Source organism: Halichondria panicea, chromosome 16, assembly GCF_963675165.1.
Source record: "Halichondria panicea chromosome 16, odHalPani1.1, whole genome shotgun sequence".
In the NCBI taxonomy this organism is placed as follows: domain Eukaryota; kingdom Metazoa; phylum Porifera; class Demospongiae; order Suberitida; family Halichondriidae; genus Halichondria; species Halichondria panicea.
Genome location: NC_087392.1, coordinates 3,165,030 through 3,183,121, shown reverse-complemented (window position 1 = coordinate 3,183,121; position 18,092 = coordinate 3,165,030). Strand labels below are relative to the sequence as shown.

Here is an 18,092-nt window from a genome sequence, read left to right as displayed (position 1 = left end):
CTAGATGTACGTATACATACCTCTAAAGCAAACGATTTGATCCCAGCTACTCTCATGGAATGCTTCATACTGGCCCTTAGTCCATCCAAGTCATGATATAAGAACAGGAAGCCCATAACACGATTGTACCCAGTCTCCTTGCTATTGGGGTCCTGCCGAGAACGATTGTACATCAATTGCCGAAGGTTCTTTGACGGTTTGGACATAAGAGGGTCATCAATATTCGTGTCACTCTCTGACTGTGTCACACCTTCAGCAAGTTTTCCGACTGCCATAGATTTTGAGCGTAAAAAGGATGGGCGAAAAATTTCGGTTTTAGCTTTGTCGTTCTGTATGGTGTCTGCTCTATGAAGTGCTGGCTTGTCGTCAGGTGATGACAATTGCCGCTCTAGTCCACTGGCCTTCAATACGACAAGAGCAGGTACTTGCACAGCCAATGGAGTTGTAGGCGCACTATCGCTGATACGATCAATCTCCAAGAGGAATTTGGCATTTTGAATCATACCTTGAACAGCAGAAATAGGTGGGAGATTTCTTGGTTTTCCAGGTTTTCTAGTCTTCATTTTTGGGAGTGGAACCGTCTTTACAGTTTTTTTCTTGGCTTCGTCCTTGACAGTGAGGTACTTGGAGTGACAAGGCTTACACATGAGATACCAAGTGCTCCCACCTTTACCACCATCTCCACAGTTTCCAGCCCAGCCAGAGCAGAAAGTGCCCTTACTGTTATACCCCCAGCCACTTGCATGTCTTCCACAGCCAGGATGGGCTTCCTTCATGTGATAGGTAACAGGATCAGGGAAAGACTGGTTGCAGAGCTCACACATAGTTGATCCGCCTGCTCCACCCCCAGCAGAGTTAACCTTCTTGTCTTTCTCTTTCTTACGTTTTTCTATTTCTGTCTTTTCGTCTTCAAATTTTTTCAAGAGCTCTTGAGCGAGGGCTGGCACTTCAGATGGTGAAAAGGATAGGTTGGAATTCTCAATCACAGTGGATGAAATCTCTTCCCAAAATGTGACAAGGTGGTTTAAAGTAGGAGGAAGGGAAGCAGGTATTTTGGACCCTTCGGTTATTTCACTATCTTTGTCAGGCTTCTCCTTGTCAGATTCCTTGTCAGGTTCCTTGTCAGGTAAATTAGTATTGCTACTGTCTTGTTTTCCATAAAAAGATTCAAATTGCTTTTTTGTCATGTCAGGATTACGCATCAGATGTGAGGCAGAGGCAATAGCATCATCAACTAGTCCTTCCTGCCAGAGAAAAGCGGCAAATACAGCTCGTTGACATTCGGCAACAGCAGGAGACAACGCTTGCTTCTTTTTCGATGTAAGCGATGGTGGATGATCTTTCTCGCAATCAGAGATAGTATCTGAAATCTCTTCTTGTTCAGCCTGACCGCCCTTCAGTGGTTTTGGGGAAGGACTCTTAGGGGAAGACTTTCTGCCTCCTAACCGCCTGCCTCTAGACACCCTTTGAGCAGGGGGTGTTTTACCAGAAACAATCCCAATGCTAAATAGGGGCTTCATACCTTCTGTTTCCTCAGTTTCCTCAGTTTTCTTTTCGTCAGTGAGCTCAGAAATTCTCGACTCACTGTTTTCTACAGCACCAAAAGTCAGTTTGACAAGGCTGTCACTACCACCCCCGAAATTGAAGACAGCAGGGAGAGGAGGAGGAATCGGTGTACCAAATACCGATTGTGGAGCAGTACCAAACACAGACGCAGCACTTGGGAAAATCTGTGGGTTAGGAGGCTTTGCTTTCGTATCGATTATCTGGTCATGGTAGCTTTCATCACTTTCAAGGCTAAGAAAGATTCTACCACTGGGCCCAACAGCTAGTGTCCACCCTTCCAAGCTTTCTGATTCAGAACGACAATACTTTTTGCAATCTTCAGGCAGGAGTTTCAACCAGACACCATCATCGTTTTCAACCTACAAAACAAAATGATATTTGATTTGTGCGAAACACTTGCAATATCTAAAACCATAATTATGCAAACAATCGAGCAAATTAAAGTACATTTACAGTAGTATGAAATTGTACCCACTTCTTCGGGAGAATTGATTATATCTCCTTTTTTCAACCTCCCTGCTGGTGTGCCCCTTAACCCTGGCTTGGAACGAATGTTGTGACCAGCTGAGCCACACTGAACCACATGATAGGTGCCTGGTCCACACTGCCTTCTTTTGCTGACTGGTTTCTTAAGAGCCCTCACTGCTTCATGAGCAAGTTTCTCCAGTGTTTCAGGCTTAGCCTACAATAATTAGGAAACAAACAAAAGCGTGACATTCGATACATAGTTATGTTATTTCTATACGCATCCAACAGTAACATCATTGCAACACACAAGAAAAATAAATGTGTTTACTTGAAATTCCTCAAGAAACTGTGTATTTTTCTCTTTTGAAAATGCTAAAGCATAAGCCTCTGTACAGTCTGGACCACAATGTAAATCTCTGATAGCTTGTGACGTGAGCCTCACCCAAACACCCGATTCATTCTCAATCTGTATATATAATTATATACATGACATCTGCATCACACTTGAGGTCACGACAATTTACCTCTTCTGAATATGTGAAATTTTCACCGGGTTTGATAACTCCCAATGGATTTGCCTGCAAACAAAAACCACGCCACAATTACATTTGTTGATTTTTGGAATATGCTCTCCTCAGTTCCAAAGAGTACACATGTATGCAAGGAGGAAAGACCAAAGAAAGCTGTACACTTTACTAGGCCATGTTTTGAAAACAGTGTTGCTAAACACTGTCTAGCCATGATAGTAGGTTACATGTTAAGTTCATTGTGTCGGCACAGTATTTTACGACAAAACTTTGCTAAACCAAAGACATGCTGGTGGAACAGGTATGGTTTGACAGTCGAAACTGGACAAATAATTTCGATTTGTACTGGACTTTGGCACCTACCCCGTAGCACGATATATTTACTGTTGTGTTAGGGTTTATACGGGAGCTGATACTACTCACGGTAAAATGTGGTGCTTTTCTGATTCGTAGCCCTGGGGCAGTTTTCCCAGAGAAAAGTTTCATCTTTGGCAGTGAGATGGATTCTAAAGTTGGTTCTAATTGGTCTTCCACCATTTGCTCATCAGCTTCAGTTTCCAGGTCTTCAGAGGGTAGCACCTCTACATATTTTTCTTGCCCTACGAACACATAAAAATTCAGCTTGACCACGATGCATCAGTTTGACACAGTAACTTTAATAAAATAAAACCTGCAGCACCTGTGTTCCGTTCATCAATAAGGACTTGTATCAGGTAACGTCCACTAACTGCAGGCACCCACTGAGCAACATATGTCCCATTGTCTTGCCATTCAACCCGCACATTCTCAGAGCTCCTAATCGTAACACATAATTATTATAGTAGTTACATATCACAGAACGATTGTAATATTTGTTTGCGCAATACCGTTCAATCTTTGGTGCAAACAGTCTCAGCTCTTCGAAAGAATAGTTTGAGTAAGGCTGTAAAATTACAATAAATGGTTCATGGTTATGCACGGAATAACAATAATGTGCTAACCATCATCATCGAGATGCAATGGTAGAGATAGTTGCTGTTGAGCCTTGTTGGGGTATAAGGTCGTTTGTAAGTAGGCTTCCTCACTCCCATGGATTTGTCTACCATCTTGTCTCTTGCATAACTCTTCTCTTGCTGATCCTTTCCTTTGCCCAGCCATACTGCCTTCACTTCCACCTATAAAACCATGGCAACATATTGAATAGTTTGATTCTTTAATTTAGCAAACCTTCATGTCTTGGACATAGACAGGCTTTCCATCCTGGTCTTTGATATGCACCAGGAACTGGGAAGAGACATTGGCTTCAATGTTCTCAGTGGGAAGCTGTAGCTCACACGCCTCGGGGTCCACTGCTCGGTCTGGCTGCAACCATCTGATATTAAAAATAAATATTTAATCACTTGGACTATTAATAATATACTGTACATCAACACATGTCACGTTCTAAATTTCATACCGCGCCAATCGGTTTCCAGGAGTATCAGCTTTGCTCTCAATGAAGTCAGTGAGGAAGGTCTGCTTTGTGTTGCACTTTATCACAGAGATCTCCCCATCAAGGACTTGTTGAATTGATGGCAGGTCCACCATGAGGCCTCGAGAGAGAATGTGGTTATGCTTGCTCAGCACTTCCTGACTGGAGGCCTGCACAATCCTCATGTCAGCTTTTTCTGCCTGGTCTTGGCTAACAGTGAGCTCATCTAAAGGTGAAAATTGTCAAATGTACATATTGTTGCTTGTGTGGAAGTAAAAACTTTTTATTTAGCATACACAGACCAGCAAAGGGTAGTAGTATGTTCTCCTTAAGGAGGGAGGTGGCACACATAGTTCCCAGTGACACCAATTCCTTCTCTAACAGCAGCAAACACTGCAGCAACGAACATTAAAGCATGTTCAGTACATGAGTCTAATCAGCTATAAATACTGCCTGTATACTTACATCTGTTGTTTTTGCAGTCCATTCATAACCCACTACTTGACATTTTAGTCCGTAATGATTGCTGAAGTCTTTCTTATCATATTCAGTGTCAGTATGCACCACAATGTGAACCTCATTGCCTGCAAATGGAGTTACGAAACAAAATTACAAAACTTTATGGCGACGCAACAATGGCCTGATAATTTGGAAATAGTAGTGAACAAGCGTGTACTGACTACACACCAGGAAGCAACACGAGCCCAGGAGGAGAGTCCAAAGAATATCTCTGCCAGTCATCGTAAATGTCATCAAACCCTACCCCTACGAGGGTTACTTCTGGAGGTGAGTTGGCCTGTTTGGGCGGTGTAAGAGGAGAGGGACGAGATGTAGGTACAAGAAGTTCTCCTATCTTGTCCTCTGGCTGAGCAAATCCTGTCCTAGGGTCAAACTCAAGAGTCATCCACTGCACACTCTCTGAAAATTTGACCTGTAAAGAAGTCAATGGTATATGGATTTCAATTGTTATTTTGGATACTAATAGCAGGAGTTATGTGCTACTGCTAATAGTCATACTAAACTAAACAAATCTCTAATGCGAAAATCCACCATTTAATTACTCACCATTGCCAAAACGTACGGATGTACATGTAGTATATAATTTATGTATAGAGAGCAGAAATATACAACATTTCGTAACACTAGTGTGTGTGTGCATGCATGCACACCTTAAAATATTTCACAGAGGCTGGCTTGTAGGGGTGCTCGGTATCTACAGTGGCATAGTGCATGGACTTGATGTCGGAGGAACTGTTTGACAAACTGGCCGCCTTTTGAGAGGCCGCTGAAACCACACCCAGGACCCGCTTGACAAGAGATAAAACTTCCACAGCATACTATCGTGTGTGTGTGTGTGTGTATAACATTAATCAAAGAGTATTGAGACAGGTACAATTACCTTTGGTTGCCTACACGCAATGGGACCAAGTTGAGCGAGTGTGGTCGGCAGAAGAGTGGAGAAGAGGAACGAAGATCCAAGGAAAGATAAAGTGTCCCAAGTGAGATCCCCTCTCAGCACCCGCTCCAGAAATCCCACTGTCACATCTAGTAACATCGAGGCTAGGTGCACACTCAGCTGGACCACATTCTGTGGTGTGGGTGTAGAGCAGCTGTGGACAAATAAGTGAGGCATATAGCTATCATATTTGAAACAATTTTTACATACGTGGAGTAGACAAAGTTGAGGATAGAACCAGTCTCTGGGTTAGAGTCCTCCATCCCAGTGTGGTGAAGAAAGAACTCTACACTTTCTGGCCCTGTCAGTGAGAGCTTCCCCTCAACACCTATGTTGTAGGTTTCTCCCTGAAGCTCAAGGTGGGCAGTGTACACCACATCAGTCTGAACACATGTGTTTGTAACCAGGAGAATGTCATGGATCATATAACGTAACAATGGTTAGCTACATGTGGTATAGTCAAGAGTGTGTTAACTAAACACAACTTTCTTTTACATTGTACCTGAAGTGTCACTGGTTCTTTGAAGAGCAGCTGCACAACACAATGATCTCCAATGCAGTCTCTCCCCCCAAATGACCCTTCTTTCAGTGACAAACTTTGCCCCTGTTTCTCTAAGCACATTTTGTATTTGTACGTGCCTTCTGCATTGCCATATACAGTAAACCCACGCAGCAAGATAGCCTTGCTAACAGAAAAAGCAAGTTCAGTGGGGATAAGAGTAGGGTGCCCGCATTCTCTGGCTGTAAACCTAGGGGAACTCTCCACAATGGGGTCTTTCTTCTCTTGTTGCAGCACAGGGAGGCCAAGAGTGGCAGCTGATTCGGGGTATGATACACACAGTGACAGCTCATTAATTCTTGAAAGTAGTAGAGCACCAGCCTTAGCAACAACTGGGGATACCTAAGGAACAGTGAGCCTCCATATGCGGAATTGCAACACAAAACCCTATAACAAACCTCAGCCTGTTTATTCACTAAAGCAGTGTGGATAGGAGCCGTCACTATTCCCAAGAGCCTAGTGGCAACAGCATGGAATCCAAGCAGTTGAACCTCGCCAATCTCCTCCTGTGAGTAAATTAATCAACTTAATACAGGTAGCTAGCTAAGCGTTTACTGAATCGTAACAGTATGTAAGCATACCAGAGTTTTCATCTGCATGAACTCAGACAGTACAGGATATATGGAGGTGTGTTCCGAGTTCTGGATAGCTGCACAATGGGTATCAATAGGTCTCATTATTTCATTACCTCATTTTATATATAATTTTATAATCCAGTATAGTATAGTATAGCGGGGTAATTTTCGTTCGTGCAAATTTTCGTACAAACGACCATTTAATTATTTCGTATTTTTTTATTTTTGTACAGCTTAGCATAGTGACGTTGAATCTATTGCGGTAGAATAAATTCCGCATGATGCTCTTCAATATGAAATATACAAAAATGTCCACCATAATTATGTATGAAAATAACCTGTTGTACGGTACCCTTTGTCTGTGACACCTTACTACCTGCTTTAATTAAACATTTGTTGAGTTGGTACACCCCTTTACATTGAAGCCAACTGAATGTAAAATCAATACGCTTTTGCAGTTTGTGCATTGCAGAATGCAAGCGCTATTCCAAAGAAAGGAAATGTGTGATATTGAAAACAATCCTTGTTCCACAGAGTGGTTGGCTACTGCCAGTGAGCTAACAGATCTTGAAAATACGATTACCTACATGTACTTTATTTACAGGTAGTGCAGTACAGTAGCAGTAGAAGCAGATCTCTATCCTCAATGATCACATATACTAGAGTGCACAGTGTACAGACTGCAAAACACATTGATTGATTTCATTGTAAAGGGGCGTGACAGCTCAGCACATGTCTGTTACAGAAGTTAAACCGGAAGTAATTGTGTCACAGGCAAAATTAATATTAAAGTCCTCATGCTCTGTAATAAACTGATGCTCCACAGATTTTGGCAGCACACTTTGAATAGCTAACCTGAACTAATGGAAATTGTGGAGTCATATGCAAGTCCAATATAGCTGACTGTGGATTGAGCTAGAGCCTCCAAAACAGCTGAGAGCAAATTTTCCATGGGAATACCACTCAATACGTCACTCTGCAGAAAAATAAATATACGTTAGCATTGCATAAGTGACTAGTTAGGCGTTGCCCAACGTTCATGAAACGGGGAGATCAGGTCGCAAGTGGCCCCTGAACCCTATATCAGGTTTTGTTCTGCTGCATATAGCATTAGCTGCAAACCAATCATATCACCACAATTCAACCACCCACGTGTACATTCATAGCTATTTGGCATGGTAAATCAGGTTTTGTTCTGCTGCATATAGCATTAGCTGCAAACCAATCAGATCACCACAATTCAACCACCCACGTGTACATTCATAGCTATTTGGCATGGTAAGCACGCCCAGTAGGAAAATGGAACAGCGGGGAAACACGGATGGCACCACCTCGAGGGTGCTGCGTTGCCAATCCCTTTCTCTTTAATCTATGCACAAACCACCCCACCCGGTTTACGGATGTCGAGCCATGCCCAACTACACATAATCAGCAAGTAATGACAATTGTGACAAACACATACCGGGTCTACAACTTGTAGTTGCTGGCAGAGAGCAAACCATTTGAGTGGTGAGGATGGATAAAAAGCACTGAAACAAGCTCTGAATGTCTCTCCACATGCATTTATCACCACATGAAGGGGAGAGGGCTTGCCATAAACTTGAGGAGGGAAACGACTAGACAAGATTAAACGAAGCAAAGTACGACCTTCAAAAATAGCAGTTGCCAGTTCAGTACAGTCCAACTCTGGATTGTAGGATTTTCCCTTTTCAGGAAATGCCCTCAGTATGTAGGTCTGGAGAAGGTCAAGAGACGACTTGGCAATGAACATGAGATTCTCTGTGTCAGTAGAAGGATCAATCTGGGTGAGTTTACTCCAGGACCAGTCCAGCAGGCGAAGGACAGCAGTCAGCCCATCCTACAAGAAAAAAACATCAACCTCCAGCACAAAGTTTACACATGTAATCTAGATATAATTACGTACAGCAGATACTGTTGAGGCAAAGTCCTTCCCAAGAAGCTGTAGCTGCACATCTTCTTCCTGTTCAACTTCTGGAGTGCGGTACAGGATTTCAGGAATCTGCCCTGAGCCAACATCTGTACCATTGTTTGAACGTCGAGATGATTTAAATTTGAACGTGACCCTGTACATGTAAGTGGCATCAGCATTAACACATTAGTTTACATTACTCGCATAAGGTACAAAACTAACTTGTCGTGTCCCTGCACAGTGTTCTGACCAGAAGAACCAGCGTCAGAGCTAGCCCCTGAGGGTGAACTCACTCCGGCAAAGGCCACATACCAGTGGTCAGCCACCAGAAGTACACACTTATCAAACAGGACGCGGCATGTTTGTTGCTTCTCACAGGTGTAGCCAACCTCATTGTGACTAGCAAGCAGTGTACCCTCTGTCTCTGCGTCTCCTCCACCTTCTCCCAAGTCATACACCTGAACAAAATTGAGATTAAAGGTATGCTGCTATAGGAGTTCTCAGCACCTTTATTTCTACATTGTATGTTCCTCTGCCTCCGTAAAGTCCGTAGCCTCCTAGAAGAATGTCGCTGTCGGGGGAGAATCGAATAGCCTCTATTGAAGAGTTGGAGTAACCCCACCCTCCACCATGGGCTGTAATGAGACAAAAGTAGATATTCATCATTGTATGGCATAAACTGTTACATGTACACGTACATACCATTGGCTACAAGTACCAGTAATGAAAATACATGTATATGTACAATAGATCTGTCCCACAGTTTCTTTTGGCAAGGCAGGAGGCAAATTGATCAAGCATAAAATGGGCATATGGAGCACATTCTCTGTTCTCATGTCACAAAAAATATATAATGTGCATTTAGGTACCAGTTGTATGATTGAGTATATGCAAAGGCAACCCCAAACCCACCAAAATTCACGCAAGACCACCTAATTAACAATAATTTTCCAGACATGTCCCTGGCTTTCCATAGCCGGCAGCTGTTACTACTAACAGGGCATTGAAATAATGGGCAACCTTTCTTTACGCAAAATTGAACTGGTGACTTTCCCCCCTCTACTTCAAAATCCTGTATGACGCCCTAAATTGGATGCATGTCTGAATGCATGTCTGAGTATATATACAGGGAACAACTACAAGTTCTCTTGCTGTTCCTTCCGCGGAGAAAGTTACCACAATGTACATGTTTGATAGCTCTCATACGACTTGTCCATCCTTTCAAGCTGTTTCAGGATGAGCATCAAATAAATGTCCATGTTCAACCGCTAGTGCTGCTAACATTATTCATTGTACTTATGATGTTCACTATTGTTAGATCAAACGTGTTATCAGCCGCACATAGCACATTACAAACAAGGAAATGTGGTAGAGACATAGTTAATCTACAATACTATGCATAGTAAGACGCTCCATCCCCTCATGCACTCCTGGCTGTAATAATGCTTACGCTTCTAATCAGATTAACGTACTAAATTGTCATAATTGTGTTGCTTTCAATGCTAAGCCGCGGGTATTTGGTGGGCGTATTTTTGAATAAAACCTCATCATATTATGCCCACTTCCCTCTCAAGCTTGCAGAAATATAATATATAGACGAAGGTACAGTATTTCATCGTGATAAAAACCCAAGCGACAGTGTCATACAAAATCTTTGACAAGAGTGGGTGGGGTGGGTAAAGGCGAGACAAAGAGAGGGAGGAATGATAAACACATTACCTACCGTTAAATCTCAGTACAGCATGGAAGTCATCCTTGTTGTACTTGCGTTTGATTCCTCCGGTCATGACACCAAGGGAGGGGGAGGGTTGTGTAGCTAGGGTGGTGATACAAGAGAGGAGGTTTACGGCTAGATGTGAGCGACTAGTATGAGCAGCCTTTGACCCAGGAAGGCAAATAGACGAATTCAGGATTGTGCCCACAGTGTCTGAAAGAGAATTAAAGCGTCAAAATTCATTGTACTTAAATTTTCTACAAGTCTATCTAAATACATGTAGATCATAGACAAATAGATCACAAACAGCATCTAATTGCTTAACGCAACTGTACCTTGTATGTTTGATGTGATGGGGTTGAATGAAGCAACCATTTTGGTTAGAGGGGAGTAGGTCCACAAAATGTTGTACTCAGGGTCCATATACACACTGCACCCACCCAGGTCCTGTTGGTTGCTGTCATCCATCCTATAGTAGTAAATTTTAACCAATGCTTAGCTGCAGCTGAAATGTTGTGATCACAGTAAATTGCAATGATGATAATCCCTGCTACACAAAACACTCAGCATTTTCCATACCTTCTAGCCTTGAGCCGTTCACCCTCCCTATTCTTAGAGCCCCTGTCCACAAGAATGGTATGTGAATCTTCCCCAGACATTTTTGGAGGTACAATACCTGCATGGTTGACATTAAAACCACTATGTATACATGTACCTACAACATGCAGTTCTAACCAATCATTTCCGAGTTGGCGAAGGCTCTGTACTGACTGATGGCAGACTCAGGGATTAGCATTTCATCCAGAATCATAAACGTCTGGTTACCTCTGGCTCCAACCCACTTAGCATTCTGATCATTACCCAGTCCTGCAACAGCACAAGGTATACAAAGCATGAGGATTCTGATTACCAACTGTGGGGGATATCTTAATAACTTTACATACACAGATGCGTGAGCAACACAACACAATAGTTTCGTAGTGCCCGACAATTCACACTCAGGAATAAGCTACATTTAGAAAATACTGATATGTTAAACCATTGGCGTGTAAGTGTACATTATAAGTGTTGTCAAGATGTCAGCAATAACTACAGTGGAACCTCTATTAACGACCACCTCCAAAGAGCAACCACACGCTATATAACGGCCAAGAGCTCAGGTCCGAATTGAAACTACAATGACTTCATTCAATGTAAAGCAACCTCTCAGGAGCGACCACCTCTCTACTCCGTATAACGAGCAGCTTTCTAGTCCCCAACAAGCTTTAGCAATGGAAAATAACTTCCCAAAACGGACAGCCACACCCATAATTAGCTGAAAATCATTGCTGAGATAGCATTATTTTGCACAATCGTGAAAACCTAGCTGTAGCTTGTCCCTACAGCCTTTTCAGCTTGTATGAGCTAAAGAAGCAGTTAGCAAAGCTCCAAGATTCATTTGCAGCAAGAAATGACTCATAGAGCATACATATATAGCTGGCAATTAAAACCTCCGAAGGAAGACGACCTCTCTATAACAAGGCTGTTCCCCAATGGTGTCCGTTTTATGGAGGTTCCACTGTAATAGTGTATGAGGAGTGTATGAGGATGAAGTCCGGTGAAACCTACAGAGCAATTAATGGATAACTAATGGCGGCAGGGGCAAGGATTTGAGAATGCTGCCGTTTTAGGTCACGGAGAATAGCCTTGATTTACAGGAAACAAATGAAAAGTATAACATGCATAGCCTCCCAAAGAGCAAACGGAAAGTTGAAAAAGAATACCTTCTACAGCATAGCTAATAAGAATTAGTTGGTGGTTAAACATCGAGCTATGGCCATTTGCTGCAGTTGTGTGACTTACATTGGAGAAGTTCTATTGTACCTCGATCAGGTCTTGCATAGAGGCTCAGGGTCACAGACGTGCCAGCTGCTCTAAACGAGTCTTTCTTACAGGCTTTACAGCAGTAAGTTTCTGTCTGCAGACTTCTTACAATTCTAGCTAAGGTTAAGCCTGGGTATCTCTTACCAGGGGGTGACACTGGCAGTGATTGAAAAAGTAAAGAGTAGAATTTAATTTCTAGTAAACAAACTAGTAACGTGCATGACACAAACATAAACATTTTACATTTTACTAAAGCTATATATAGAATATATTCTATATTATAAACGCAGCACTTAAGTATAATACACAAACAGGCAGATAATTACACACAGATAGATTACTATTGTACAGTCCGCAGTCACCTACGTGCCTCAAATAAACTTGTACAGTGTACCATGTGCAATGGTCATACACTGTGTGACCAAACCTGCCTGTTGTTTGTCTTGGCACCATGTACCAGCTTTCATCATCATCGCTCTCCTTATTGCGTCCCAGTTGTCCCTCCTGGTGTTTACCAAAGGTGATCACTTGGCCTGAGGCTAACAGGATCACAGTATGATTGTCTCCACAGGCTACTTGCGTAGCTGGCTCAGGTAGTGGCACCTTGACAGGGTCAACACTGCACACAAGATCATAGGCTCAAAGCTCAAATTAAAGAACCCGTGCTCTAGAACATACGTGGAGGCAACATGTACTGTAGCGTGTATTACTGTTGTAACTGCTCTACAGTTGTATTTCAAGTTTGTACAGTAACTGCCAATATATTAGAGTTTTATGCATGTTTTCATTCCGTTGCCAGTAGATAAAGGAAAGCCTATCAATCAGTCCATTGCTACCAGTTACAGAGCACAAAACAGGTAAAATATATACATGTATGTGTACAATGAAGTACAGGTGAAGCTAACCTGACTTTGTTGTTTCCTTGGCCAAGCTGTCCATGGTTACCGTTGCCAAACATGTACACCTCTCCAGAATGTAGCAACAAAGCTGAATGTATTAAAATATTTGGGCAATTCCTTCATGGTGTCAAACAAATATTTTATGTATAGTGTACTCCACCGAGAATACGCCTACCCAAAGTGCATGCTACGCAGCAGCTATGTGTACGTGGTATAATTATGGGCTTATCGCTTAATTATCTTAAGAGGGGTAATAATCGACCATGATTGTTGTTAAAAACGATTGATGCCAAAAGTTCAAATAATGGCTGCCATCAGCAAAGCCTTGCAGCTCTATTCTCACTCTTGCAGCTACCAATAGCTAGCGTTCTAGTGCAGAGCTAACTATGTACTAAGTAGAGTAGCACCACTCAGGAAACAAGTTTGGCTACGTGCTCTTCTGAAAAGGCAGCAATGGCATTCCAAGTAGGCATAACTCGAGAACGAAGCATTATTTTGCAAATCCACGAATTAAAATCCAAAAAAACATGACTAGAAGCATCTAAAACTCTTACTTACACTTCATTGATCCTTGAGCAGCTGTAGCAGTCTACACACACAGACACACACACACACAATACCGTATGCCTCGGTGCGCATGCATTAATGCACAGCTAAAGACACTACGTACATGATAGGTATAAAGAAAAGTTAACATGTGGTCATCATCAGAGTCTGCATCAGTTGTTTAATAATTGTCTCTACATCTTCTGACAAATGGAGCAATTGAAGAAACTTGTATCTCAGAGCTAACCACAAAAACTGCTTTACAAACATGTAGACAGGAATTTGCATTTAGGTACTAGTTGTATGACGAGAATGTAAAGGCAACCCCAAAATTCACCTAAGATCACCTAATTATTTCCAGGGGGGGGCATGCCCTGGGTTCCTCTAGCCGGCGAGAACTCCACGTGCCTTTATTTCCCCCCTTTACCTTAAAATCCTGTATGTCACCCTGACATTGCGTGACAAACCGATTCTCACTGTAACATGGCTGCATCACCTCCTGGTGGGCATAAATAAACTAGCTTATGTACGCATTAGCGGGGGTGGGCGCAATTTTAGGTGTAGACGTAAACTCGGTAGAATACGTTATGTATATATATATATAATTATGCGCATGTACACATGTACTGTTGTATAGCAGCATGAGATCTGTTCATCCGATATTTATTCACCAGTGTGGAATGTCCCACAGTCAATCTGCATAACAGTCATGTCCTCAGCCAGAGGAAGAATCGCAGGTTTCTTGGTTAACAGCTTGTCCTTTCCTTCTTCCACAGCAACACTAGGCCCAGCTTCATCAACGCTTGTCGCCCCTGTATGGTGATTGTAAACCGTCAGTGTAGACTCTCGATATCACAATTACATGTAAAGGAACGTACACGTATGCTAACTGTGTATGGGAGAAACGAGCAGCAGTGAATAGCTCAATCACTGCTGTCAGAGATTCCCAAATTACTCTTGGAAAAGATCAACCAACTAACTGACTGTCTTACAGAAAGTTGACTACAACTGAAAACTTTTCCATTCCCAATGGTGTCTGGGGGCTTACATTGTATGTTAAGCACAGTCTATCATAAACAGTGCATACCACCAAAAAGCAGCTTGAGTCCTTCCGCCATAGCATTCTCTCCTTTCTGACTAGCTCCATCCTTTTTGTCAACTTTTTCCTTTTTGGCCTTCCCTCCCCTCTGTCTGATCCTGATAACCTCATCAGGGAGACCGTCAAGAGGTCCACCTCCTCCTCCCCAGTTTTCTAGCTCTCCAGCACACACCTTACAAGCCCCACACTCTGTGCAGCCCGAGTCACCAGACCCACACCCACATTCACTGTATCAAGAAGTATGATATGCATGTTAAGTTGTCCGTTCTTGCTGTAAATGGAAAATGAACTCACTTTCCCGGACTCCTTCCTTGTTCACCCTCATTGCAGCAGCCTGGTCCATAACCAGTGCAGTAGCCACAGAACCGACAGACTAAGCAGGAGTTGTGTGCCCACTTGTGCTCACCAGGGGCACACATTCCCTCCGTTTCCTCATCTGAATTGATGTCACTACCATCCTCAGCAACTAAAGCATGTACATGCACTTGAATCATTCACTGTCAGAATTAACAGGCCTAGCTTACTGGTTTCACTTTCTATCGTAGGGACAAAGTTTCTCCCACACTGACCATACGAGTTAGTACCGAAGGTATAGACAGTGCCATGCTGAGTCAGTACACATGTGTGAGAACGTCCCATTGCCACTTGGCTGGCAGGAACACCAAGCATTCCAGTTACAACACCTGCCAGAGAACACAACGGGCAAGTAAAAAAGTATGAGAGATACATATAATTATATGTACAACTCAAGACCAATAATTCAGCATTTTGTAGCGGGTATGCATTGTACATGTAGCTCTTAATATTGAGCAAAAATGCTAAGCTATATAAGGATACAGGGGGGCTCACCAGTGGACTTGTCAGTGAGGTCCTCATCCAGATTGCCAAACATAAACAACTTCCCCTCGTTAGAGATCAAAGCAGTTCCAAGGGTGCCACAAGCCGAACTTACTATCTGATGATCCTTGAGTTTGGACATTCTCTTCAGTTTGATTGGCTTTAATTGCTGCCGTGCACCCACTAATGAAGAAGAGATTATTAGAACTGTAATTTTCAAATAACACCAAAAGATTACTACATGTGTACATCAAGTATACATGTAAGTAATAGAACAACTAACCATTCTCTCCAGATTCCCCTTTTTTGTTGATTCCTCCAAAGTAGACCACACCTTTGTCTGAGACCACCAGACAGAATGAACCGGCATTGTCACACGAGCAGTGCTCCACCTTGACATTCTTGTCGGGTAGTTCCACTTCTTTCCACTCACCCTTAGGGACATCCTTCTGACTCAGCCCGAATACAGCACCACTACCAGTGTACACTAGCTGTTTGAACAAAGAAAGGTGAGGAGAGCATCAACTAACTAGGAAAGTGTACCGACCTTGCCAGAAGGTGTTCTGACTGCAGCAAATGTTCTTCCAGCCATCACTTGTACAACTTGCTCACTGCTGTCTTGGTCTACAGCATACATGTAAGTATGATGTACATGCACTATAATATATATTACAATATTCACGAGAAACAAATAATAATCATATGCAGTGCTTATGGCTTCACAAAAACAAGATAGTAAATAACTATACCGAGAGGAGGTACGACACAAGAGCAATTAGACTTGATTGAGAGTTAAGTAAGTACATTACGTTCATTGTCTCAATCAGTGTGCAGTGAGTAGTTCTAAATGTTGAATGCGAACGACTAGCTAAAATCAGATGTCATTGTTCAATTACCACACCCCTAAACGTCACGGTTAACATGTACATGTAGTAAGTTTACAATACTTCATCACATGCGAGTCATATTACTATGTGTTATCAGTAGTTCGACACTCGATCTTCTCTTCTTATAAACTCTTGGTACTAAAGTATATTACGTACTAAACTTCTAACCATAATTATGTACTCCAAAACGTGGACATACGATATTAACAGTACTCACAGGCAGTGTGTAGGTCACCCTGATTATCGTACTTGGCTCTACCCATGACAAGAACACTCTTCTGAGATAGGTGCAGAGGGCTTTCTTCGGTAACCGGCATGGGGGAACACAGTGTGGTGAACTTGCGAACCACAAAACCACCCTACAACAGAGGAACAAGTCATTTAACAGACAAGTCACTTACCACATTACCTACTCAGTGCTTATTTGTGCATGCAGAACGAGGTGTATCTGTGTGTGTATGTGTGTGTAGAGTGCTACAACTGCTCAGTAATAAATGAAGTGAAAACTAAGAATTTCTATAGGCTTCTAGTCACGTTTTCTTGGATTAAATAACGCTTTGTTCTCGAGTTATGGCTACTGTGAAGGCTGTTTAGACTCTTCAGACTCTCGCGTAGCAACATCTGTTGATATAACATAGCTATTCTACTTAGTAGTTAGCTCTGCACTAGAACGCTAGCTATTGGTAGCTGCAAGAGTGAGAAAAGAGCTGCAAAAGCCACACTGTTTCTAGCAGTGGCTGCCATTAATATTATGTTGCACTTTCGGCATCCTTTTAGCAATAAAATCAAGGTCAATAATTTTCCACTCTTTTCTGCTCTAGCTGTACCAGTGAATACTAAAACTGTAGCTTCATTGTTATAAAGCTTTGGCACCTCCACCAAGTTCCTGAGTCTGCTAACCTGGATGCCATAGCACTGCGTTTACAGCATAGATAGCCTTCACACAACAAGTTATTAGTTTTAATAGTGGCTGATCTTTGATGTTAAAGCTTCGTTGTCGAATAAAAGCTAAGAAGCTTGAACTTGGCACATTGGCCTTTATTTGAGGCACTTAATTAGGTGGTCTTAGGTGAATTCTGGTGGGGTTTGGGGTTATACAACTGGTGCCTGAGACAATTTAGGGGGGGGGGGTATTTGAGCCACCTTTTAGCCTTCAGAGCTATCAGAACTAGGAAATATACTAGCTTTAGGAACATGCAGAGCTACAGAACTAGTACTAGCAAAATATTGTCCGGCCATTTTGCAGAGCACATGGCAAATTGACCAGTCACGTGCAAAAAATGATCGGTAAAGGGCCGACTGTTATAATGTGCACTGCTACTTAGCTTCGATTCCAGGAATTTTGTATCACTGTTCGCGTATGGGTGATAATATTATAATTTAGTAAATTTGTTGGTAAATCTCTTAAAGAAATACACAATGTGTATGTACCAACTACGTACATGTACAAACTAAATACGGCTGAAGAGATTGGAAAATAGTGAGTGTACAAACCTCCTTTTTGGCCTTTATTTGGAAAAGAGACTCTCCGTCTGTAAACATGCACTGTGAGCCCACCGCATCAGCTGTAAGAAGAAAAATGTTTATGGCATGCATGCATGTACCGTATTCTACTGAGGTTACGCCCGCCAAAGCAGCTACAGGTGGGATATGGGCTTAATTTCGAAAACAATAGTTTTATCTCGAAATTAAGCCCACCCAGGTGTTTGCCGCGAA

At 42.4% G+C, this 18,092-nt stretch overlaps 1 protein-coding gene across 1 annotated transcript in view; it reads right to left on the bottom strand.

Annotated features, from left to right (window-relative positions):
* The window catches only part of LOC135350433 (E3 ubiquitin-protein ligase MYCBP2-like), a 29,083-nt gene that overhangs the window by 7,814 nt on the left and 3,177 nt on the right, over positions 1-18,092 (bottom strand). Inside the window, exons 7-45 of the mRNA XM_064549211.1 lie at positions 17,871-17,941; positions 16,594-16,735; positions 16,037-16,113; positions 15,773-15,980; positions 15,502-15,672; positions 15,177-15,335; positions 14,947-15,118; positions 14,641-14,879; positions 14,225-14,365; positions 13,014-13,095; positions 12,540-12,727; positions 10,981-11,112; positions 10,825-10,921; positions 10,581-10,714; positions 10,255-10,458; positions 9,039-9,166; positions 8,754-8,989; positions 8,526-8,685; positions 8,064-8,459; positions 7,457-7,577; positions 6,608-6,675; positions 6,425-6,532; positions 5,970-6,368; positions 5,678-5,850; positions 5,411-5,621; positions 5,181-5,348; positions 4,699-4,942; positions 4,477-4,595; positions 4,314-4,404; positions 3,997-4,237; positions 3,768-3,912; positions 3,542-3,715; positions 3,428-3,483; positions 3,241-3,356; positions 2,985-3,160; positions 2,559-2,612; positions 2,363-2,500; positions 2,042-2,248; positions 21-1,925 (exon numbers count right to left, since the gene is read on the bottom strand). Coding sequence (XP_064405281.1) covers positions 21-1,925; positions 2,042-2,248; positions 2,363-2,500; positions 2,559-2,612; positions 2,985-3,160; positions 3,241-3,356; positions 3,428-3,483; positions 3,542-3,715; positions 3,768-3,912; positions 3,997-4,237; positions 4,314-4,404; positions 4,477-4,595; positions 4,699-4,942; positions 5,181-5,348; positions 5,411-5,621; positions 5,678-5,850; positions 5,970-6,368; positions 6,425-6,532; positions 6,608-6,675; positions 7,457-7,577; positions 8,064-8,459; positions 8,526-8,685; positions 8,754-8,989; positions 9,039-9,166; positions 10,255-10,458; positions 10,581-10,714; positions 10,825-10,921; positions 10,981-11,112; positions 12,540-12,727; positions 13,014-13,095; positions 14,225-14,365; positions 14,641-14,879; positions 14,947-15,118; positions 15,177-15,335; positions 15,502-15,672; positions 15,773-15,980; positions 16,037-16,113; positions 16,594-16,735; positions 17,871-17,941 — 8,051 coding nt within the window. The remainder of the gene's footprint in view (positions 1-20; positions 1,926-2,041; positions 2,249-2,362; positions 2,501-2,558; positions 2,613-2,984; positions 3,161-3,240; positions 3,357-3,427; positions 3,484-3,541; positions 3,716-3,767; positions 3,913-3,996; positions 4,238-4,313; positions 4,405-4,476; positions 4,596-4,698; positions 4,943-5,180; positions 5,349-5,410; positions 5,622-5,677; positions 5,851-5,969; positions 6,369-6,424; positions 6,533-6,607; positions 6,676-7,456; positions 7,578-8,063; positions 8,460-8,525; positions 8,686-8,753; positions 8,990-9,038; positions 9,167-10,254; positions 10,459-10,580; positions 10,715-10,824; positions 10,922-10,980; positions 11,113-12,539; positions 12,728-13,013; positions 13,096-14,224; positions 14,366-14,640; positions 14,880-14,946; positions 15,119-15,176; positions 15,336-15,501; positions 15,673-15,772; positions 15,981-16,036; positions 16,114-16,593; positions 16,736-17,870; positions 17,942-18,092) is intronic.